Genomic DNA, 25776 nt, shown 5'->3' on the forward strand with positions numbered 1-25776 from the left:
AAACGGCCTCCGGTTACACCAGGGGAGGTTTAGGTTGGATATTAGGACAATTTTTTCACTGAAAGGGTGTTGAAGCATTGGAACAGGGATCAACACCCAAGGGAGGTGGCAGAATCACCATCCCTGGAGGTATTTAAAAAACATGTGGATGCGGTGCTTGGGGACCTGGTTTATGGCAGTGCTGGGTTAACGGTTGGACTTGAGGATCTCAAATGTCTTTTCCAACCTAAATAATTCTATGATTCTGTATTTGCGTTTCTATGAAGCATGCAATCATGCAACGGCCATACAGGCTACAGTCTGACAGTTTTTTTGCACACAATCACATTTACATATGTGAATATTTTTCTTTCCATTTACTAAAGCCAGGGACTTGAAGGTACGCATATCCAATGTCTGCAGATACTGCAGACTGGTTTGAAATAAGAATTAATAATCTAGTTCTTACTATTCAAGTTACAGCAATTGTACAAAACACTCCTCAGAAGAGTTGCTAGATGAAAATTCATGCTATGGCGATGTGTATCGGATACTGTTGAGTAATTTAGTTTCTGAATGAATTTAGTCAGCAGTTTGTTTAGCCTTTTAATAGTCTATTGCCTACTTTAAAGACTTCTAGTTGCAAGTTGTTCAGCACAAAGGCTTTAAGCTGATGTATTTCAAATCTAGCTATATGTTTACTGATTTTAATTGCATTTTGCCAGTGAAAGCAGCAAGACCTGTGATACTTCACTGATTCCAAAGTGGAATAAAATAAGTCCACTGTCTTCATATTTAACTTAATCTTGTATGCTACTTCAAAACTGCGAAACTTTAGAAAAAGCACTGAACACATGCACAGTATTGCACAAGTCAGCTGTCTCTAATTTTGTTTGAGAGAGTTTCCTAAGGAACTCTGGTACTGGAGTTTCATTACCAAACACCGCAAACAAAGACATGAAACTTGGTCCCTGCCTGACTAGGCTCTGTATTAGTGAAACTCTCTTTGGATCCAAATATTCTGAATCTTGCTTGTAAAATTCTTCCCCTTTGTAGAAAAAATCCTCACGCTTTCTGCTTTGTAAAGGGATTCCCTGAATCTGCAAGGTACAGTAACTCTTAGTAGTGCTCAAGCTGCTGACATTCAAGAGAAGACCCAATGACCACATCAGGTGGGACCTTGGCTCTGCAAGAACATGCCCTGCATAGGACACAAGCTTGCACAGGAGGTAACCGGTGATAGCTCTGGTACTTGAAACAATAAGCCTGCAGCCTCGTCCCTGCTAAGCTTGGATGCTCCTCCGGCAATCAGGAAAAAAAAAAAACACCAAACACAGAAATGAGTTTAGGATGACTAAAAACCAATGGTATCTGGCAATAAAGCCAATTCAAAATGAAGTAGAAATTATGAATTTGGTATTCTCTTCTGCGGCAAATGAATCTTTCACAGGTACGTCCCTCTGTCACACCACCTACACAAACCCCTTCAGCAGCCGCTCCCAAGTCATCGTTTAACTACTTTGAAAATGCCAGATCACTGCAGAACCCACGGAAATAGGGAGTTTATATGATAAGATCTCCTTGTGAGACAGACTGCTTCCTGGCAGAGACGAGATGAATGAATGTCACGTTCTTCTAGCTTTCAAGGGTGTTGTTTTTCAGGACTGACTCTCTGAAGGCAGGCACAAAAACGAGCTGCAGAACAACATTGTGTGGGACAGCACTGACAAATTTCAAAACCAGGAAGAAAGACTAGGTGATTTGATTTCATCCCAACATCACATCCCTTGTACCCACAAGTTACTCAGTCTGCCTGGTATATTTGATGCGAATAGCTACAACAAGGAAAAGAAAGAGGAATCTCCACATGTTCATGGGATCAGCCATCAAGCCGGATCTTGCTTCGTGAATTTAGTCTGATCCGTAAAAATCAGTCTGTTCAGGTGGTACCTGGAAAGGCAGCACACAAACCCCAGCCAAACCTGTAGCTGTTATGAGTGAAGTTTTAAAAGCATCATTACATACGCACATAAGGTTTAAGATCTCCAACTATCCACATCCTGCATTCATAGGACTACATTTTTAATTTTTTTTAATCAACTGATAGGTCATGGCTCCAACCAACTCTATAATCTACTATAGTGTGAGCTGATATATTACTGCTTTCATGATATCCTAATTGATGCTGCAGGCTTTATGCGACTTCTGACGATGTCGATCTGCATATGGATTTGGTCCCTCCTCAAGCGTGCTTCCACAACTGATAGATGTACAGCAATGCCTGGCTGTGTGGAAAACCTTTTCATTCACATGCTACAGGCCATGCAGTGAAATTGCAAATGGAATACTTCTTGCAGGCTTGGAAGGTGGCCAAACGACTTGCAAGTTCAAAAGCTGTGCACCAAAAGACTCTGAAGAATGAGAACACCAAAACGAGAAGGGCTAACCAGAAACCTATGGATCCCTTGAATCTCCTTCAGATGTAGACACCTGACAGGCTAAAGCCATCCTACATTTCGGAATAAGGAAATACTTCAAACACAACCACTTTCTCTTGGGTTCTGCTTTGTCGTCATCTACAGCTCCTAAACAAATAGAACAAGGCCACTTCTCGTTACAGTAGACTCTGAGGAGGACCTGGGAAGGTACTGTGAAGAAAATACAGCATGGTAGACATCATGTCTAGCATGATGTCAGAGCAGAGAGCAGAGCAGAAGGCGGCAATGCTACGACTAGACAGGGCTGCTACCTGTGCTGTCAGTCCTGGCTTTGCTCTCCACAGTACCAACTACCAACTTCAGGGCAGAGATTTCCTTACTCTACCACAGCCAGACTAATCTGGGAGGGAGAGCAAACATGAATGAGCAGCAGCGATAGCACGTGACTGGTACATGTAACGGCAGGCGCTCCAGTTCCAGCTGCTGCTTCAGCTATCTCAGCCCTACACGGCTGCTAAGATGCAAACCATGTTGGACTTTCTGCCACCGCTGGAATTTGGAGGCATCTTCTCTTCCCTCAAACACTGCAGCAAAGCAATAAAGCTCCATCCGATGCCTCTGTGTGGCTGAACATGCTCCTTCCTCACACCCATCTATGATGCCCAAAGTACAAGCATCTGCCTCCGTTTCCAAGAATCAGCAGTTCCCTGTACTGTGCAAGAATGCAGTCTGGCTTGCCTGCCTGATGACAAACTGTTCCCATGGTTTTGGTGGGATGGGAGTGGGGTGGAGGAAAGGCCATTGCTTCATTTAGAGCTGATGAGATCGATACAGATACCTCCAGAAAGCTGATTCCGCCTCCTCTCTCATGCTCTGTGCATCCTACTGGAAAACATCAAGCACCCTGAGCATGGCAGTACGTGCAGCTCTCCAAAACAGGAGATGGAGACACTTGTGCCCATTTTCTAAAAAGAAGAGAATTAATCTGTTACTGAATGGATAGAATTTGAAGCCTCAGGCTGAAGAGCCCTGAACAGCAGATAAGGAAAAACATAAAAAAAATGGTATTATAGAGGAGTGTGAAAAATGTCAGTACTTGATCTAAGAATACTGATATAATCAAAAATCCAAAAAATCAATTCAGGAAGTTCGTAGCAATTTAGCCAAAGCCTAGACAAGAATACTAGCTCAGCTGTAGTCTGCTATAATGGAAGGTGGCATGTAACCAAAAAAAGGGCGGTAATGTCTTCTCTGCTTTTTTACTCCCGTACAAGTAGATAAAGAACACATTTCCAATTTGATACACACTTTAAAAACATACAAAATTACCTGCATTTATTGGAATATGCAAAAGCACACATCTTTCTTAAAGCTGCAGTAAAACTACTACATGAATTACAAGCAATCTCATCGAAAATTACCAGAGATAAAGAAGGTGGATGCAAAAATCTACTTATTTTAATTGGATAAAATTTACTGAGGTTATTTGCAGGATTCAGAAGCCCTTCTGAATTTAGAAAAGTTAGGCTTTTTTAAAAGTTACTGCAAATGTACTTTTCTTTTTTTACATACATATATATACGCACACACATACATATATATATAAAAAAGATACCCATCCTTTTCAAATTATTTAGTTCAAGAAGGTAAAAAAGGCAGAGTTAGGAAGTTTGACAGAAAACAAGCATTATGATGCCCATTTATTAGTAGGAAAACAAAATCAGAAAGATGAAGTAACGTGCAAATGCAGAGACAGGAAATAAGTGACCAGATCAGGATTTCACTGCTGAATCTCTGAATTCAAAGCAAATACTCTGAAGGTTTCCCCACATGCAAAGTTCAGAAGAAACTAATAAGCAGAACAAAAGTCACTGGGATTGAAATTCAGCTGAGCTAATAGTTGCACTTTAGTAACTACAAGTTATCAGGACACTGAGTCTAACCTGAACTCGCAGCAGAATACTCAGCACTGATTCCGTACTAAATTTAATGGACATAATGAATCATTATCATCACATCCAGGAGTATGGTACATTTTCTTTGATTATTTCCACAGACTATCCAAAACTCAAGCCCACTTAGCTTGTGAAGTCTGATGAGAGCACAGCCTGAGGTAATACAGACACACAAACAGCTCATAAGAGATTAAGTTAGGCTTGATTTAACAAGGACAAATAAAGTAGGACCACAATGGAAGAAAAGTTTGTGGTTTTTTTTAAATAATAATTTTTTAAATTGTTTGTTTCTTAAGGCAAACCAGACTAATCACATATTTTGCATAAAAATACATTATGCTTTCTGGCTTTTTCATAGGTTCTGGGGAGGAAAACCATTGCTTTATAGAAGGAGAACCACAGAACGCGATAAAAAACATTCAGAAACATTTCTTTTTTTGGATACGAGTGCAAAATATCTTCTTCTGTATCTTTTAGTATACTGTATTCAAACTCTAAAATGTTTTTAATCACAAGGAAAACTGGATTTAGAGATAATCAATAGTACCATGTCACCTGAATGGTTACTTCCAATTTATGTTATGAATCCTGGGTTAACCAGAACCAGCAGGGAACCACGTAATGCAGTTCCCCAAGAGACACCGTCTCCTGTATTTACCAAACATAGATAACTTTCTCATTGAAAACAAAACAATCTTTTGAGTTCAATTAACTCTCCAGTCTCAACAAAAAGTGCACTGCAGTAGATTCTTTTTTAAAGGAATAATTTATCAGAATTCTCTTTAATACTTTTTTCATAACACTGAAATTCCTCAGAAAAGAGGATGAAAAAATTCAATTGCGTAGAGCTGATCAGAGGAACAAAAATCCACTCTGAACAAAGGTAAGCCGATTAACTTTTTCATAAAAATCAATATATTTGATGCTGCAAAGAACAAAGAACTTGTAAGAAAACAAGAAAGAAATGAATTTGTGTTTTTTTAAAGCAGATTACTAACTGAAAGTACACAGACTCTGTTACCCTATTTTTAATGTTGTTATGGCTGTTTAAATGTGTTCCCCAAGTCCCAGAAGCGCAAAGGTGACTCTCTGGATAAGGAGAATGTTATTAATGTACGCAAAGTGGACACCAGCATTTTTGTGGGTAGGTTCACTTAGTAGTTTTATATATGTTACATCTGGAAAAAAAAAAAAAAAAGGTAAGAACTCTAACCTACCTTGTAAAAAACGTAGCTGGGCATTTGTAACAACTAAAACTGAGTTTTGAAATGTATATACGTGTCACAGAGCCATCTAAACCACACTTGACAAATACCACCTAGTGTCACAGGGACTCCAACATTATTCTATTTTAGGTAATGCTGAAAAATAGCTATCTTCCAAGTTGTTAAACTTTATGAGCTCCTCATTGCAGGCAGCAGACAAAAATATTTTTACATAGCTGTTTATGAACCCAATTAAGAAGTCGATACGTGGCTACACGTAGATTGCAGTGAAACCCACTTTTTAAAGACAACAGGTTCTTGTCTGCTTGAGACTTGGCCTTGCTGGAAACAAGAACTGTAACTGCCAGAATAGCAAGAAGAGTGGTTTTCCCCATAGACGTGAAAAAGTATTTCAGCCTTTTCCAGGCAGTAGTTATAGGGCTCGGCTGGCAGGTATGGCCATCTTCTGGCAACCTAAAAAACAACGGAGGAACGACACAACTACATCAAACTGCCTTGGCAGCGTCGAGGTGGTAGAAAGAAATGGCACTGCCATCAGCCTTGAAAGGTATAAACCTCTGCAGCTCCGGGAGCAGGTGAGTATCCCCACTGCCCTGTGAATAAGAAATTTATGAGCTGGTCAGAGAGTTAGAGGAACTTCAGGAAAATATTGAGAAAGACGAATAAAAACCTGAATCCCTGAGTTTAACCTCTGGCTGACAGGTCGCCAACAAGCAACACTTCGGTGAAGCAGTCACAAGTCGTGCCTTCCATGCTGAGAAGGCTTTCACTTCGACTTGGCTCCTTCTATGAAGTCAAACACTGCTGTATTTTTTATGTCATGGAAATTATTAGACATGAACTCTCTCCTTGCTTATTTCTACTCACAACCTAATTGCCAGCAGATCCCAAAACATTCTGATAAACTGCATTTCGGGGTAAGACAGGAATACTCCTAAGACACTGAAGAGATTCTTGTTCCAAAACCAATACCCTCACAAACGGTCTTCCAGAAAATTACCAGCACTGTATAAATTAAATCAAAGGCTGCTGTAACTATCAGATCCTGCAACCTTTAAAATACATTTTCACACGAGGAAGTGCTGTTAAAATTAAACAACCAGCCCAGACCTTGGCATCTTAGAGCTTCTCTTTTGGAACTAAAAAGATTGCGGCTATAGGTTCTCCCAACTCCACAGTATTCCCTGCTGTATTTTCACAGAGCAAACCTCAATTTTCAGTTAAATACAAAAAGGAAATTAGAAGGGGTGGTGTGTGTGTGTGTGTGTGTCTGTTACAATCACAGAAATGTGAACCAATTTGTCCATCTGTCCATTTCTTCTGTGCAACATCTACACACCACAGGACAGATGTAAATTCAGCAAAAGCACTGGCAGAACAATTATAGGGCCACGATTTCTGGTAAGATCCCTCATCATTTTGCAGCTGCAGACTGAATCAATGAAAGCCAGCTGAGGCAAAATACACCTAATCTAACGAGCAAATGGGAGCCTGGGAACAACGGATTTCTACACTCAACCCACTCCTATATCGAGTCTTTCTGTGAATTTAGTCAACATTCTCTATATTAATTTGATTTCTCTGGGAAAGATTTTTCAATAGCGCTCATATGATTTAGGAGCCCAAGTCCTATTACAACTCATGAGGATGTGAGCTCTAAATCTCCAGGGCCTTTTAAAAAAATAAAATAATCTCACTCTACCTGTAAAATGGAAAAACAATTGTTACTTTCTGCCTTCTAACTACACTGATACAAGGACTAAAAAGAATATCCAGTACTGTCCCTGCGTGAACTCCTCACTTTTCCAAGGCTCAAAAGGCTAATATAACCTTATCATGACTTCAGGTCAAAAGATTGAGTCTAATGGACCAATGGAAGGAATTAATTTCAGAGCTCAGGACCTTTAATTGAGAGCAGATGGTGCCTAGTCCCTATAAATTTAAAGTCTGGGGCCTGTTAACAAAAGCATCTAATCTCATCTTAGTTGCCATAAGCAGCCAGGACCCAGCAATATTGAGTTTACAAAACAATATAACAATCTCCTAGAGCTCCATTGAAAGCAAACAAGCAGCAAAAACAGTTAATGAAAAAGACGTCATACGTTCTCTGCAGCTAAAGTAGTTGAGGGAACGAGCAGCAGAATTCCCCACTGAGTGCAGCTTTTAGGCAATTTTAAATAAATCTCCTTACAGAACATGCAGCAATCACGCAACGAAGAACTCAGCAGCTTGAACAATGCTGGTTAACGCCACATGCAAGGAGACTGGATACTAGCCATTTAACCAGTGATGATAGAGGCCGTTCCCTTCAAAGTCATTCTGACCTAGGTATCTCGGAAACTTTGAATATTCAAAAGAACTTCAAAGATTATAAACTATCTTGATATATTCAGTATCCACCTTCAGCAGCAGGCAGCAAAGACAACTCTGAAACCTTCTCTGAGAACTAACTTTTGCCAAAAAGGATCTTATGCCTTCTCGTTTCTGCTATTTTTCTTTGAATTGCGCAAGTGACCTATACAGTTTGGTTCAGCAGAACCCACTAGAAAAGGAATTCCCGTTTTCTACAGAGATAAAGCAACCCAAATTCTTTAGACTGTCTGCCATAGGTGCAGACCGAGACTCCATAACATCAGTCAACAGCAGTTTTACATTTTATTTCTAACGATAAAGCAGTTCATAGAACTATTACGTTTATAAGACCCCAGCAGCTGGGGGGATGACAGAAATTAAAAAACTGATCTCTTTCTCCAGCATAGAGTAGGTTAGTGGCAGAGTGTATAACATCAGAATAACCTTCCTTTGCCTATGCTCATGACTGCACATGGATTCACCATGTAAATGCTTTAAAGCTTCTAGGTCATTTGAAGAAGAAGAAACTGGTCTTCAGCACTGTACGTTTAATCTGTGCATATGTATATAAACCGTGAAAATAAAACTGTTTAAGAAAAAAGTCTTGTAAGGATAGCCATGTATATGCATACATGGCCGTATACACACATTTACGCATCTAATTTCACCACAAAGGACAAAAAGGAATCGTGATGTAGTCAACCAGAGAAATCAGTCTGTTGCCAGCCTTTACTCTGTTGTGGCCTGGCAATCCAGAACCAGGGTTTCGAGGGTCAGTTGCTTCTTTTTCTGCTGTGAATACTGCACCAGAGGTGAAAACGCTCACATTTTGTCTCAGACATACCTCGTCAGCTGCCACGGTACCCCAGGGAGGGATTTGCCAGCAGCAGCACAGGCCTGGCACGGGAGCTGCACAGAGTCTTCACACTCCAAGAAAACTGTTATCTATTATGGACGTTCTTATAGAAGATACGAGATACAGGCCTATTAACCATTTACATATTCATAATTTCATCTATAATTCATTTACATTGGTCCCCCTCAGCTTTCCTAACTTGATGCTGTGGGTTCACAATCACGAAATTAAAAATAGTAATAATAAAAAAAGTATTTTGCAAATTTCCACGTACTATACAGAAACCTGGGCTAACCCACAATGATGGCAGCAGGTGTCAAAGGCCCTTCCCACTGAAAGGCTTCGAATGTGGAGTGAAAAAAACCCAGTATTATTCTCTTCAGTTTCGGTGTGCCAAACCCACGCCACTTCTCCTCTACAAAATACACACGAAGACAACAGATAACCAAACACAAAATGTATATAAATTAGAATTAAAATGGTATACTGAATGGAGGGGGGGGGGGGGGGGGGGGGGGGCGGTGTGTGGGCTAAAAATCAAAACGACAGCTTCTTAACAAGCATTTGTCTTCGTAAGATTTGAGACTTCATCTTCTTCCCACCTTAAATCAAGAAAAAAAGCTCAAATTTTGCCAACAAATCAGGCAGCACATTCTGTAGACCAAAAAACATTGATGATTTCAATCCACAGTTTTAATAGTTGTAAAAGGAATTAGTTTTCAAATTTGACTTGAAACTTAATGTTAGACTGAATTCTCATCTGAATCAGAGAAATAGGACTTTTTATCCAGAAAATGAAGTAAATCTTTATATGGGTTTAATAAGATTTAGTTTTAAAGAACTGTCTATTCCAAAAGCTTCTTTGCAGCTTTTTGTAAAAACCCCTTCATCTTGACAAATTTTCTACAGTTGTTATTTGACCAGCACACAAAGGCTGTCATCTGTAATTATTACTGATACTCTGACAAAAGCACAGCCTATATTTACTTTAAAGTTGAAATCATTATTAGATTATTTCTCAATATGACATATATAATTATACAAGTAAATGCAATTAAAATCTTATTTCAAATTAAAAATCAAGGTGAAGCTTAACAAACACCTTTAAAACACCTCACCATGAATAAGCCTGCTCTTTATACAAAACTGGTATTATTTGGACTCTACCATTAATATGTCTAATGAATATATAAATGTATGTGCATATATTTGTATTATGTACATACACGCTCCTATATCGACAGAACTATATAGGAGAAGGAGGAAGTGGTGACCAAGAAACTTGCTTTCAAATGACAGCAAACCAAATAATCTCACAGCTCTGACAGATTTTTTTCTTCTGTCATTTTTATTCCAGTGATAATTACGTCAATAAACCTGATTCAGCAAATCTGTTGCTCTCTAATTCATTAATTAAAACAATTTACTGCTACCACTGTGATTTTTCAAGGACATCAAAACCACATTCCAAATGAAAACAGCAGAGATCATCAGTTTACAGATTTGCAAAATATGCTTTGCTTTCATGGCCACCTCACAATTAAAACACAACGTAAATGAAAAAGAGCCATTTTCTTTAACATTTCCTTGTGCAAGCACGTCCAGAAGAACACATTTTGTTTAGGGGGACTGAAGAGCAATATTTTTATATCAAACTCAAAATGAGGAGAAAAAAAAAGTGATCAATGAAAAGTTAACCATTTCCAATTAGAAGAAAAAAACAAGACATGAATATTAATATTACAGTAAATTGCAGAGCAATGGTTTTATAGCCCTCATTTTCTCAGCACTCTTCCTGCTCATTAATTTTTGGGTTAAATAACACAACTGACGCACAGAAAACAAAACCAGAAAGGAAGTGAAGAATTTCTTTTGTCCATCCTCTCCCACAAATCAAGAGCGACAGGAACTGCACCAACATTTTAGAATTGTTTTGAAAAATACATTAGGCTATGAAATATTCACATGGTCGCCAGCAATCTCTTTCACTGAGTTATCCTTGGAATGCCATTGTCTCAGCAGCAGCAATACCTAGACAGAACATGTTAGGCACGACAGTCTGAATTCGCCCAAACTCTTTTACCCTTGTGTGTTTAAAAACTTCTGCTCATTCTCATTACGCTTCCTCTAGGCCTCCAGCTGGCTGGTATTTTCCTCAAAATGTAGTCCCCAAACCAGTCAGAGACGCGGTATTTCTGTCTGAGCACTGCTGAATGCAGTAGTATTATTTCACTAGCACCGTACACAGACAACTGATAAGGTTATAGAAGAAACCCTCACATAGTACAGTGTCCTGGTTTTGCCTGGGATAGAGTTAATTTTCTCCCTAGTAGCTGGTACAGTGCTGTGCTTTGGATTTAGTATAAGAATAATGTCGATAACGCACCGATGGTTTAGCTGTTGCTAAGTAGTGCCTACTCTAAGTCCAGGACTCTTCAGTTTCCCATGCTCTGCCAGTGAGCAGGGGCACAAGAAGCCGGGAGGGGATACAGCCAGCACATCTGCCCCGACCAGCCAAAAGGATATTCCACACTGTAGAACATCATGCTCAGTATATAATGGGGGTGGGGGTGGCCAAGAGGTACCAATCGCTGCTTGGAGACTGGCTGGGCATCGGTAAGTGGTTGGTAAGCGCTTGTATTGTGCATCACTTTTCTTTCTTGGGCTTTATTCCTCTCTTATTGTTGTCTCTCTTTCCACTACATTATTATTACCATTATATTTTATTTCAATTATTAAACTGTTCTTATCTCAACCCACAGGTTTTACTTTTTTTCCAGGTCTCCTCCCCACCCGGCCAGTGTGTGTGTCTGTGCATGGGAGAGGCCCGTGTGGTACTTAGTTTGCACACCCCAACCCCACCCTCGACAAATAACTATGAAAACAACAAAAAAAAATAATGAACTTCAGCTAACGGCTGCCCAGGAGCAACGCAGATACATCTCCCGGACATGCAGGACAGGGGGTAGGGAAGCCAAAGCTCAGCCATTGCAGAGGAAGAGCAACACGTTCGGTACCACTTACACAAGCTGGGCATACCTAAATCCAGAGGACCAGACAGGAGGCATCCACAGCTGCCGGCAGAGCTGACCAACGTCACTGAAAGGCCGCTCTGTGCTTCCTTCAAAGCAACGGAGGAAGGTTCCTGATGACTTTTTAGAAGATAAAGGTCATGTTACCCTTCAAGAAGGGCAAGGAGTATATGGGAAAGTAGAGGCGGTCAGCCTCACCCCACTCTCCCAGGGAAAATTATGGAACAAATACTGCAGCAGTTATCCTTGGTGTGCCTGGATAGGCCTCTGGGAAAAGAAAGCGAATGAGAACAGCTAACGTGTATTTACCAAAGGCAAATTATACCCGAACTACCCGACTGATTTCTATGAACAGGTAGTTGTCTCAGCAGATGAAGAGAGCACAGCGGATGCCGTTTTCCTTGACTTTAGCAAGGCTTTCAACATGGTCTCCCACAGTACCCTGGTACCCAAGCTGGAGAGAGGGAGAGACCAGCTGGGTGAGCTACGAAGTGCAGTTTGTGGGACACGGGTTGTATGAAGAGGCTGAAAGAACAGTGTTTCGTAGCGTGAAGACCAACTGTTGGCCAATATTCATGGAATTCCTCAGGGCTAATATTGGGGCTGATGCTGGTTTATGTCTGTACTACATTTAACATATTGAGAATGAATAGGATGGAATGTGCCCCCGGCAAGCCTGTGGATCACACCAAGCTGGAGAGAGTCATCAAGACACTGCAGGGCAGGATTGCCTTTCAAAGGCATCTCAACAGGCTGTTAAGAATTGGCTGAAAAAACCCTCATGAATTCCAAAGGCAGAATAACCCCATCTAACACGACTAGCTGGGAGTCCAACGGAAAGCAGCTTTGTAGTAAAGGACCTGAGGAGTCAACGTGGACAACAACTTCCAGCAGTGTGCTCTTTCAACAGTATGCCCTAACCACATACTGGTTTGTATTCAGAAGAGTGGAGCCAGCATACCCTGGGAAGTGATTAGTCCCTTTTATTCAGCATTTGAAGACCGCATCTGGAGTACAACGTTCCGTTTGGAGCTTGCCAGCACTCACACAGCACTGACAAACTGGAATGAATCCAGCGGAGGCTGACCGTGATGGTTGGACTGCTGAAGCACACAACTCAAGCTGAAGCTGAGTGAGTCTGGAAAAGGCAAAAGGTGGAAATCTAAGTTTGGTCTTCTGCTACCCAAGGCAGAAGTCATCACTGAAACAAGGGAAACCAACTAGATATAAAGGGGAAAAAAAATTCACAATGAAGTTGATTAAGCACCGGTACAGTTGCCCAGAGATGATGTGGAAACTCTCTTCTTGTAAATTTTCAAGACCCAGCTGAAAAAGGCCTTGAGCAATCTCACCTAAATTAACGTTAGTCCAGCTCTAAGCAGAGTTGAACCACATGACCTTAAAAGGTCTCTTCTAAGATGAATTATTCTATCATTTTCTAAAGGACTGTGATTCAGCCACTTGTTTTTCTCACATTTGGGAAATTTGATTATTTTCACTTAAATGTAGGTCTTCGCACTTCTATTTACTGGACATTTTTTCATGTGGAATTATTTCTCCAGCTTTCGTTCTGTCCTACAAAGCACATGTCATTCTTTCCAAGTTACAACATTCTATTTGCATTATCCAAGTCATTAAGAAAATCATGACACACTATGAGGAGTATTATTTGATTCAACTTGCTAGTTCATTAAATTCTGGAAAAAATCCATAAAGAATGATTATTAGTAAGTTGTACATTTACCTTGCAAAAACCAACCTAGACCCTCTGTCTCTATTTATGAGTGTGCCAGGGGCAAGGCAGTGTCAGAAACCTTACTAATATCGAAGTACCTATTACTGTTAGCATCTGCTCCTTTTTCCTTATCAAGGAGTGGCTTACACTATCACAGAAAGAAATAATTATAGCTTGACAAGACTCATTTAGTACAAACACATGCTTATTGTCATAAAACGTAAACCTTTTACATATTTTTTTTTTTTTTAAGATGTTTCCTGTCTAACTGATTAGGCAGGTTCTTCCTCCTCTTTGTCTCTTCTGAAGTTGTTCTTCTTGGTTCTTCCTTCCAGAACCATATCCATCAACACGGACTTCTCAGACACGAGTCATAAAATGCCCAGAGGCTGTAGACACTCTATACATGCAGGACAAATTTTATTTACCGAAGTAATCTCTAAGCTTTTAATAGTATAAATGTAAGCTCTGTGATCAGTTACTCAGTTAGAAAATGCTGAAAACCAAACCAACCAGATGAAAACGTATCAACAATATATTACCAGTCTTCCTTCACTGTTAAGTGATAAATCAACCCACTCTTTTCCCTTTTCTTAGCATTCATGTTTCTGTACAGCTCTTCACTTTTTTGCTGATTACATCTCAACTTTATTTGTACGCCTTGACCTTCCCAATTACATCTCTGTAAGCTCCTCAGAAATTTGACCTTCCCTGCATTTTCTGCATGGTTCTTTCTTGAAATTCAGATCTCTGGAGAAATCCTAAGCTATTACAGCTGGTCTTTAAACAACTCTTTCACCAATCCTTAACGTTAGAAGGATTTATAGGCTTAACAGCCAAGAGTGAATTCTCTGAAATTTTCTTCTTGAGATTTGTTTTTCTTTACATATCCCAATCCTAATTTTATTGCTGTCAGCTGTTGTTAAGCCTACAGCTCCTGTGCATCAGAAGATTTGTTAAAGTGTTTCCAAAGAGCTTCATCCTCTGGCCAGATGTTCTGTACCAGACTCCTATCATGAAAGCATCATTAAGATGGCCCTTTGCAATCTCATGCCTTTTCTCAACAGCAAGTTCAGTGACATTTAAAACTCTGAAATCCAGGAGATCTCAAAAAGTTACTGGAAAAAGCTCAGCCCAGCTGTTCCTTCCTTGGCTACCATTAGCCAAAGGAAACATCAACATGTTTTCTATTTCATCAACAGTGAACGCTAACAAGATTTATTAAAACATATCCACTGAACTACAATCATAACATAACAAAATCTGAAAACTGGCATAACTACAGAAAACTTGTGATAATACTGCAGAAAACCAGAGATGCCTACTTTCATGTAGGGATTTCTGTTCCACATGTCTGTAACCAAAGAAAAATTCATATGCCTTTTTAGATACTAAATACTATTTCAGAGCTGACTTCTGTCAACAATAAAACAAGACTGATTTCCTGGTCATGAAATTTCTCAGCAGCAAAGCAGGATTTAAGAGATATTGGCATGCTTAATGAAGGGTAGATAATTGCTAGATGGAATACTGGGGGAAAGAGTGAAGCAGCTGTAAATGGTGGTATGGCACTAAGATGAATATTAATTCATCAGCTATGTGGCTGGTTTTGATCAGTAGGCTCAGCATTTGGCTAGCAGGTATCAAGCAGCTCCTACTCAGTAGAGCTCATCTAAGTCAAGTTTCGCCTTAGCATAAAGAAGGATGTTAAACAGGTGAGAATGCGTAACACTGCTTCCTGAAGGATGTGCATTATTTAAGAATGCAGAGTTCAAGTATACGATATACTGGGTTAGAGAGAACAGATTTAAAATGTCTTGACAAGTATCTTACCAACGTATTTCTTGGTTTTCAGAGATCTGAATGCCAGTAAATTCACCATTCTGGAAGCACAAGAGAGTATTAGGTTCACAAGAATGCTATCTTCAAAAACCGTCTGAAGTTGGAGAGGAAGCAAGCAGGTGCCCACACAGCTGATAAAGCGGTATTTTCTCTTTACAGAAATTCTCAGCAATGAACATTCTACCAGCAAGATCTACTTTTCTGTACCTGTGAAAAATGGGTTCAAGTTTCAAATCATTTATCTAACCAATTCAGAACAACTGCCTGAGGCCATGAGCTCATACTCCTCTCCCCCTTTCTTTTTATTTTGCTACATCCTGATCACCTCCGGTCTCGTAACAAACCCCCATCAGTGCAGAACTTTCACCAAGAAAATAACCCCCCACATTTAGTGCCCCCAGAACTCTTTTCTGTACACCCAGCCAGTCTTTGTGGCTGAGTGGAGTCACCTACAGGCACACATCTATCCAGAGCGCCCAACTCTGTTCCAGAAGCACTGGTGACACTGCTTCTAAAGGGACAGAATGGGGCATGGACTTGCTTCAGTCTTAAAACGAGTGACTTTCAAGTCACAGTCATTGCCACAGCCTGAATTTCAGGCCGGCACAAAAAGTGCACACAAAACTGGTTACATAACATTACAATAAAGAAATAAATTTATTTATATATATTATAAATGTAATAAATAAAAGGAGCTGGCCTTCAAGAATAACTTACTCTAACTTTGACGTTTTACTTACTAGCTTTCTGATGTCTCATGAAGGCAGGGATTGAAGTTTACTGAATTTAAAAATAGTTTAAATAAGTAAGTAGATTCTAAGATACCTTAAAAATATATTGACCCTTTAAGCTGAGGTGCCATCTGAAGCCCAACTACAATTTCTAGCTCATACTCTGCTGGAATATTTATTAAGTTTAAAAAACAAGCTTTAGCAATCTCAGAACTTAACAACACAAAGTTAGTAGCAAGCATGTAAAAGACAGGTTGTTTGCGTTTCAAAGTCACAACTCCTAGAACAATTACATAAATTTCTCGATGCAGTGCTTATGAAATAATTTGCAATGAGAATGGAGAAGAAAACCTGAAGAAACACATGCACGCTCAGTGTGCTCCAACTGATACATCATACTGTACGTGACACTGGTAGGTTGCCCAGACTAACAGATGCAGGTCCTCCTTCAGGGAGGCTGACGTGACAAATCTCTCGGAATACGATGCCAAGAGTCATATATGGAACGTGAATGAGCTCAAAGAAAAGTCTTTCTCTCCAGAATGATTTACTGAGCAGTAACCTAAACTTTGACATGAGGATACATATACAAATCCTATGTTTGATAAATAGTTTGTTTTCTAAAAGAAAAAAAAATAACAAACTACTTAATTTTTTTAAAAAAAAACAGCTGGTATTCATGGTATGTTATTAGTATATTTTAAATTTTGCAACTTAATCATGTGCAACGTTATTTGTTTAAAGAAACTTGTAAACCTTCCAATGTTATTCACAAATTTAGGTTGCTTTTGTAGGACCTTAGAAACATAATGTTGAGACCTCAACAAATAAAAGTTAGTATCTTCAACAAACTGTTCCCACTCATTCATTGTAATTGTGCAACAGAAGCTTGAGTTTTGCCTTCCTGAGGGATATGCAATCCACAACTATTTCAGAAGAGCAATACACACAACGGTTACAAGGAAGGAGAGGAAATGTTCTAGATGCCAAGCTTTTCTTCTCGCCGAACTGGCGAGAAAGAAAACCCTAAGTGCATTCAACAGATCCCGAGTTCATAAACCTGCAGGGTAAGTCACAGTTCTCATCACTGTGAATAGTCCCATTAACTCCAATCAGGTCTGCTTATGGTAATGGACTATTTAAACAGTGAATAGTTTTACCGGGCGAACAGTGAGATTGCTCAAGAACTGAGGCCTTCAGGTGAGGAAAGCATCATCTGGTGGTGTGTTTTGCTCATCGTAACTTCCAACTCCTTATCTACCTTAGAGGTAAACACGCTGCACAGAAATGCATTTACCTGTACAATGGTTCCATCAAACTGCAGGAAGCTTTCACCCACAGCAAAGGGGGAGTCAGTGCAGAGGACTCGTCATAACTGGTAATTTTGGTTTCAAAGCTTTATCAGATTTGTCAGATTTTAACAGTATACTGGCACAGCTATTAACTTCAGGCCATTAATTAACAAAACTCACACCTGCAGTTTGGTCCTTTGATTAGAGTACCTGTACCTGCCAGGATGATATGGCTTCCCTGGCTTTAAATTATATTTTCTGTTCTACTGTGAGCATTTAACATGCTGAATTCCAATGTGTATAAAATCATTTCTCAGTCAAATCGTCCATGTTCAGTGGAAACAAAAACGCCGAGAAAAATACCAAAGAAGATTAAGCTTTCCACCACTTCCATAACATATCCACTGAAACAGTGACCCATGACATGGTCTGAGTTATATATGTTTCATAACCCTAGGGGACTCTCAAGCCATCAAAATTTCATTAACCGCACAGCGGTCCCAGTACCTACTTAAGCTGGACTGCTGGCCTCCCTATCAATAGATAAATCAACTGTAATCCTTTTTAGTGACTAAACTCTTCTTTGAAGTTGTATCAAACATCAGACATTCCTTGCATAATTTTAACCAGCACAGAGTAATGTCTTTTCTAACAAATTCACAATCTTCTCTCACAAAAAAAAAATAAAACAAAACTCTAAGCTCGTGGAGGAGGTTTTGGCATACTGTAATCAGACATTTTGCTTTTTTAAAAATTGTGAATATCAAGTTTATAAAAAAGTATACTAAACCTAGCGTACTACTGAAGCAGTCACCTGTTTGGAGGTGACTTTCCCATAAGGAAATTGCGTGTGTGCGTGCATGTATATATACATCTGTATTTTCAGTATTTTCATATTAATGGAGGGTTTTAAAAAAGCCTAGTATCTGTTTCATCACAGACCTTTCAAAAGGAAAATCACAGGACTGCTCAACAACTTACTCTAGACTGCAAAGCTGCCATCAAGAGTCATCCAACAGAAACTCCCACCGCTAAAAGGAAATAGGCAAGTATTCCTGTCCTCCTCTTTCAAAACGTGCCTCTGACTCAAAACAAGTTTTCCAAGCATGAGACAAGACCCCTGCGAACACTGAGAGCTGTCTCCTCAGGTACCACGCAGCGTTAAGTCCAACATAAAAAAGGAGGATCCCATCTGCGACATTCGTCTTGCACAGGCATCTTCAGTTAGAATCAGCCACCGGAGGAAAGGCAACAAGTATGAATAATACCAAAATACAGCTTTGGTTTTGTCTTCTCAAACAGAAGTTAAAATAATAAATAGATAGGACTAAACCCTATTGCTTGTAGTTTAAAATAAAAGTGCAGGGTTTGTTGGGTTGTTTGTTTTTTTGGTTTTTTTGGGGGCGGGGCTGGTTTTTTCAAGGATTACCATACATACACACCTGCATTGATGTTTCTCACAACGTGTAACAGCTATCGCCAGAGTATAGAAATAAAATGGCTCTGACTTTTGTACAGCCGAGCAAGAGAGATTTAATAAATTAATAAAATGACGTGTAGACTTGCAGGCAACAGCCATCAGTAATTTTCATCTTTACTCATTTTTCTTTATTCTTTTCTTGCATTTGTCATATAGGAAGTCATGAAGTTAATAGAACAATCATTTTAATTTTAGTAAAGCTGAAAATCTTCTGCAAATAAAAAGAAGTTAAAGATAAAGTGTTTTCTAAGATTTGTGCATTTAGCATTTAACACCACATCAGGTTCTGTTCCTAACCTCAAGAGGAGGAAAAAAAACCTGAAAAGCTTCAAAAATGAATCACTGAATTGTATTAACCTCTTTTCATTTAAACACTAAGCCTAAATATACAATGGTCATACCCCACCATCCTACAAAGGTGATGTTCAGATTTTATTTTTTTCCACAATTTTAATTGCACAGTAATCCAGTCCCACAGGCACATCAAAGGCCACATGTCCCTCTTCACCACAATTCCAATTGCTTTCATCAACTATGAAGTTTTAAGCACGATCAGATTTGTTTTCCAATCACATACACCCTGTTAATAAGCTATTATTTGCGTTCATTCATCCATTCTACAATTCTACAACTTCTCCAAGACGTCTTGAAGAAAAGTTTAGAAAGAAACCTTTGATTGCAGGCTGCCCTTGGGGATCAACTTTATCACCACTTAGCTGCTCCCCAAAGGGTAACAGGTGACATGGCCTGAGAGAAAACAGAGTTAATCTTTTTTGTGATTAAACTCTTTCACAATTACAGCTAAAACATCACATCAAAAGCTTGCATTAGTTAGGACTGATATTGAATATTGACTTTTCTGGGAAGAGGAAGAAAAAAAAAGGGTAAGTAATTCAAGGCCATTCCTTTAATGATTTAAAATTATTGAGTGTCAACCAAAACAGCAAATAAAACATTGATTTATATATGGGCATATGCATAAGAACTTACCATTTTCACTGTCGGACTTGTTTTCGTGTTCGGTATCAGTCAGAGTGAGGGCTGAGTTGGAACGGCTCGACAGACAGGAACTGCGCCCCGATTTGACCCCCCTGCCCCAAAGTCTCATGGCATGCTCTGGAGACATCACTCCTTCATTTTCAGTATCAGCATCTGACCCTGCACTGATAGAGTAACCTCTGTGGGGGAGCCCCATTTCCGCACAAAATGTCAGTCCTCGGCGCGTTGCTGGTTCACAAACTCCTAACTGCCTTAGGGTAAAATTCTGTCCTGATTAGGGGAAAAAACAGATAACAAAAAGGTGAGATTTCTTTATTTGTTTGGTTGTTGTTTTTTTTTTTTAAAAAAAAAAAAGAACCTAAAAGTAAAAACTCTTTACAAAGAGTATAATTATCTCAGGTATCGCACAACGTGTTTTGTCAAAACTCTGCAGGTTTTACAATCAAATGGATTCTTTTGTCTCTAGCTCTCTGTGGTGCCCCTTTCATTCATACTACACCTTAGCACTATTTTGTCAACTGCTTAAACACATCAAAAATGCTCCTGGGGAGGAAAGAAACAGAACAGAACTTGCAAACTAAGAAAAGCCAATTCAGCACATGAAAGGATTAAAAATAAATGACAATTTTGGGGTGGGTTTGTTGGGTTTTTTTAGGTTTTCAAAGTGTGAAAGCAGTAACAAGGTGTTTGTCAGACTTTTTTTTTTTTCCCCCCGCCCACCCTGGTTAGAGGCCAAAGCAACAGGCTGTTTTCCCCATACAGATGTCACCTAGCGTGGCAGTGGAAAAACTAAATGGGAACCAAACTCACTTGGTTTTTATTGGATCTCTCTGGCCTACTTTAATACACACATATAACCAAACACCACCCGTTACCTGCAAGGATTACACTGAAGTTGTTATTTTTCACGCCTCCATATTTTCAGAAACATTTTAGGCTTTTACAGCTGAAGCAGAGACTGTGCATTTTAAACAGACTTTTAGCCTCTGTTTTGGGGCACAGCAAGAGACAGAAGTGAATCCCAAATGATTGTATTAATAAATTAGGTGCAATAAACTCATGACACTTCAATAACTTAAAGTGCCTAAATTATGTGACACTCAAAAATGACTGCCTTTTTAATGGCTGTGTCTTCATCCTACTTTTATGTCCATAGATCTAAGACATTTTATGATATATAGACACTTGGCAAGCTCATTTGCATGCCTATACCTATAATGGTTTTCCACCTTAGCCACAGTTATTTCATAGCTCCAGGAACAAATCAGAACACACACATTCAATTTTTGAATTGAACAGGCATCCTAATTTCTCCAAAATTAGTCATTTAACATAAAAATACACAACATAATTAAAGCTTATAATAAAAATAGAACAGAATCCTATCTATCTGAAAGTAATAGAATTGCAGAAGTGTGAATACAGAAGTGTAAATAATTCCTGAAATTTATTTAAGAGTTAATGCCCTGGCCATTGACTTGTTTTAGTGAGCCAGTTAATTATTGTATTGCCGTGGTCATATGAAATTGTCGCTATAAGTTTCTTTGCAGCCAGAACCAGAAATGAATTCTGTCAATGACTTTCATAAATAATGAAAATCAGTTACTACAACAGTTGCTAAACTTAGGTACAAATCGAAGTGTATTTATTATGCAGCTGTGAATAAATATTTGAACAAAAATACAGCTGGGGAGGTAAACATGAAAGGAGTAAGTGTATCTGTGACTGCGTCTGAACGGTGTGAAGGGTATAAGAACAGGGGGTTACCATGCACACGGATAGTATCTTGCTATTTTTTAAAGCTGTCACACCATGAGGATTTTCAGGGTTTGTGAGAGTTAAAACTAATCAGAGAAGCAACAGGCCAAACAAACCACCCAGTGGTAATAGGGTTACAGCGGAAAGTAGCAAAGTGTCTAAAACGCTTTTTATTTTGCATTTTTATTTTGGTAAACATACGCTAAGGAAGACAGCCTAGAACACTGGTTTTATGTGTGTGGTACATTATTATGTGACTGCATTTTCAAACAGTTGCCTTAAATCAGAACCTAATATACAGGAAGCCTATGTGCATTATAGGTGTACCTACACACACGTTAAGTGGCTAATGTGTATACACAGCTGCACATGCAGCATCTTACTGGTTCTAAGAACAGGGTTTTGGGAAGCAAAATGCAAAGGAAAGAGGTATTTCTGACTGAAGACTGGGTACTTCAGTCAGCAACAAAACTGCCATTGACTTCAATGCTACCAGGTGTTATGCCCATGGTCCCCATAACACCATGGTGCTGAGATCTGGAGGTGAGGAAGGACAGGGACAGACACAGATGCTGCCTCTCGAGTCACACTTAAACCTGCTGTAGTGGGTGAGCATGGCAACCTGCAGCTCCCCAGCCAGCCTGCACCACGTAGCCCCACGCTCCCCCCACTGCTGAAAGGGCCTCTTTGCACTCAAGAGAATCTCAGGGAGAGATCTGTGCAGGTGTATCAATTTTAACAGAGTCACACACACACACACACACACATCATTTTTTTTTTTCTTCCCCCTCTTAATCAAACTATTATTTTTAAAAGAAACTACTTCAGGCATTTATCAACATCCTCCACGATCACTTTCTAGAAGACTTGGTCTCACATACTACGTACCACCTATTAATGGATTTTATTTTTTACTTTAAGTTTACAACAGCCTGCCTCCATGTAAAATATTTCCTTCTTTTTTCCCCCCTCTTATGAGTGGTAAGAAAACCAAAATGGCATGTCACAGGGCCAACACAGAAAAGGGGGCTTCTTTGTATATTGCTGTTTCATCCCATTCACTATATTAGAGCTCATCGTTACACTGAGAAGTTTTACAGCATAGCCCAGAAATCTTGTTAACAGGTTTAGAAACACCAGGCTAAAGTATCTTCTGAATTAAAGCCTTCCTAAGAACCTTACTAAGAGGACTGCACTCCGTGTAAGTTGCCTACACAAATGAAAAACACACTAAAAAAACACCCCAACGCACACAAAAAACCCAAACCCAAACCCACAAAACCCAAACCAAAAAGTTGACATGGAAAAACATATGTATTTGTGTAGGAATTTATATCCTAAAGGAAATCATACATATGCGATATAAAAAATTTACATGATCTTAAGATTGCTGAGCAATGAAAACAGGAAGCCAGGGAAAGGTGAACATGGCTGGGATGCAAATCTAGTGGGCAGCAGAATAATTGGGGACTTTTACCTGATAATGAACAATATTATGAAATAAAAATAAGAATTGAAAAGGAGGTTGTAGGAGCTCAGTGGAAAAAAAAAAAAAGAAAAAAAAAAAAAAGAGTATGAAGAGAGGATGTTCTCTTTCTTGTGGTTCTTAGAGTTTCTAATTAACCTTTCCGGAATGACTTCAATGTGAGGGATTTAATCATCGGTTTCTTACACTGTGCACACATTTGCAATTTCTCCTGCTGACAATAAGTGCCTCAACAGTTCATAAAGACTTAAAAACAACTCGGCGATTGTAATGAACTAATTCCTGAGAAGAAAATGTAGATACAGAATAAACGGATAAGCATAATGCTTTATGGGGTGGGTTTTTTTTTTGCTTTCCTTTAAAAAAGCATGAAGTGTAAAATGGAAAAAAATCAGACACAACATTTCAAGGAGGCTTGTTCTGGAGACCCCTTTAGGGTTTTTAGACTATTTAGGATGATGTATCATAAAGTCAGGTTTTAAAAACTGACAATAATACTGTTTACTACCACTTTACCATTCGATACTGCATTTCTCTTGGCTAGCAATATCAATTTATGGGTAGTGTAAGGACACCTGACACCCTCCATTTGTGCAGACAAGAACAAAATTAATGTAATAACTCTAAAATAACTTTCAGGAGCTTGTGCAGCAATCACTGTTAAAAACGGCACTTGCCAACAGTAACCATACGCATCAACCTGTTACGTTGCAACCACTTTCTGTGCAAGCCATGATCCACACACTATTACTGGTGTACTTCCTGAACTACATTAAATAAATAAAAAAAAGTATAACAACATAATTTTAAGATATAATTTCTTTTTAAAGAGTGTATGTGTGCATATATAAATATATATTTCTCTGCCAGAATCACAGATTGCATTGTCTAGAAATGTAAATTATTTTTTTTAATCAAATACTGCATATAAGCAAGTCTGAGGTATGCAGAAATTATATATAATTTTAGAAAGTCAGAAGTTAACAGGTGGAATTAAATGGAAAACTGCTGCATTTGTGCCACATTTGTTTCCTTCAACTAAGTTGTGGACAATATTCAAAAGTCATCCCTGATAACTTAAGCTTCAAGTTGGAAATGTTATCTGTGGGAATGGGTTTTTGAAGAGGACTACTAAACAAAAGAAAAGGCCCCACGGTTCTTCAGTTGTCAGTCCTTCCTCTAAGTGGGATTTATACTGAATATATACACAAGAAATATTTTCTTAAAAAAAAAAAAAAAAACATGAAAAAGGGAAAGAAACAAACTGAAGGAATGAACAAAGAGTAGCCAAGAGAGAATTTGTCAGCATCTCCAGACACCAGCACTGTCCTTCGTAATTCATTAATCACTCATAAGTCAACAAGTCAGGTTTTAGCAAAAATAGATTATTTTGGAAAAGAGGAAAGAAAACAAAACCAAACCTGAAAAGCTTCCAAAGCATCTGACCTGTTAGCATAAAAATACACCCACGTCCCTACATTTTAAACCAGAAGAATTATAGTTTGAGTGCCTTTGCTGACTTTGGTTTTGTCCTAACGGGATAGGCACAGTACCAAAACGGCAGAGGTCCCAAACCCACCCAAGACCGTACTCAAAACTCTGCCTAGTTTTGCTCTTCCTTAGGCTTCTGATGAAGTTTCATGCCATGACTGCTCTCTCTGCATTCTTTATTACTTGTCACTCCCCTCTCTAATCTATTGTTCCTTTGTATCTTGCCGGCTTCTGTCTGACCAAAACAGTTCTGTACCATTCAAAAATCAAGTACATTTTGCCCATAAACACTCTGTGATAACACATGACAAAACCGCTCATACTCAATTTACAAAAGCTGAGAAACAACTAAAGCTATGCAGATGCCAAACTATGATCACGGTCCTTAGAAGAACCAGTTCTCTCCCTTACATTTTCTGGATTCCCTACTTCATTCTGATTTTATAATTGTTTTTAATTAAAAAGAAGCTTAATTTATTTAGAAAGCAATCGAGGAAAATGTTTTTCTCAGGTTTATATTTTCTGTCTGCATACAAACATGCCCTCATAATACAATGCTTATAGTTTATTGTATAAGCGACACTGACATCGAAGTGTTTCTGCAAGGACCATGCTTTTTGGTGCTATTTTGATATGGGGAAAGTACGTTCTTCCCTTTGTATCCATGTTTAGACGCTATATAGTGGGCATGTTTTCCTTCTTTGAAGCTCCTACCTGGAGCTCACGCTCAATACCTCTGAACACTTTCTGCAGAGCAGAAGCCAGCACGCCGCCGCAGCGCACCTCTGCAATGCTTCATCCTTTCTGAACAACCAAGAGCTCAAGACTGCTGACCTGATGCAGCAGTGCCCTGCCTTCCTCACTCATACACATGACCGCTATGAAGGAACAGCGCTGGTTAACTGCAAATCCAACTGCCTGTTCACAGTCCTAATTCCTGAAAAAACACAGAGTTCATTCATGTGCTAATCAAAGACAGAAAAAGGAGCTTCTTTGCAGGTAACAGTAGGCAGCAAAACTGTCCCCTCTGTTCTCAGGGCACTAGCCAGTCACTACAGGACCACTGAGAACATTGGGGTAATGTTCCTAGATGATCGAAGCAGATCTGGACTGGTTTAGCAAGA

General features: G+C 39.2%; 1 protein-coding gene across 7 annotated transcripts in view; it reads right to left on the reverse strand.

Moving 5' to 3' along the window:
• The window catches only part of TENM3 (teneurin transmembrane protein 3), a 323364-nt gene that overhangs the window by 288168 nt on the left and 9420 nt on the right, over positions 1 to 25776 (reverse strand). For all 7 annotated transcript variants that reach the window (XM_056326386.1, XM_056326387.1, XM_056326384.1 and 4 more), the window contains exon 2: positions 19909 to 20187. In XM_056326386.1, the coding sequence (XP_056182361.1) occupies positions 19909 to 20187 (279 nt within the window). The remainder of the gene's footprint in view (positions 1 to 19908; positions 20188 to 25776) is intronic.

This window comes from Falco biarmicus, chromosome 1 (assembly GCF_023638135.1).
Source record: "Falco biarmicus isolate bFalBia1 chromosome 1, bFalBia1.pri, whole genome shotgun sequence".
In the NCBI taxonomy this organism is placed as follows: Eukaryota; Metazoa; Chordata; class Aves; order Falconiformes; family Falconidae; genus Falco; species Falco biarmicus.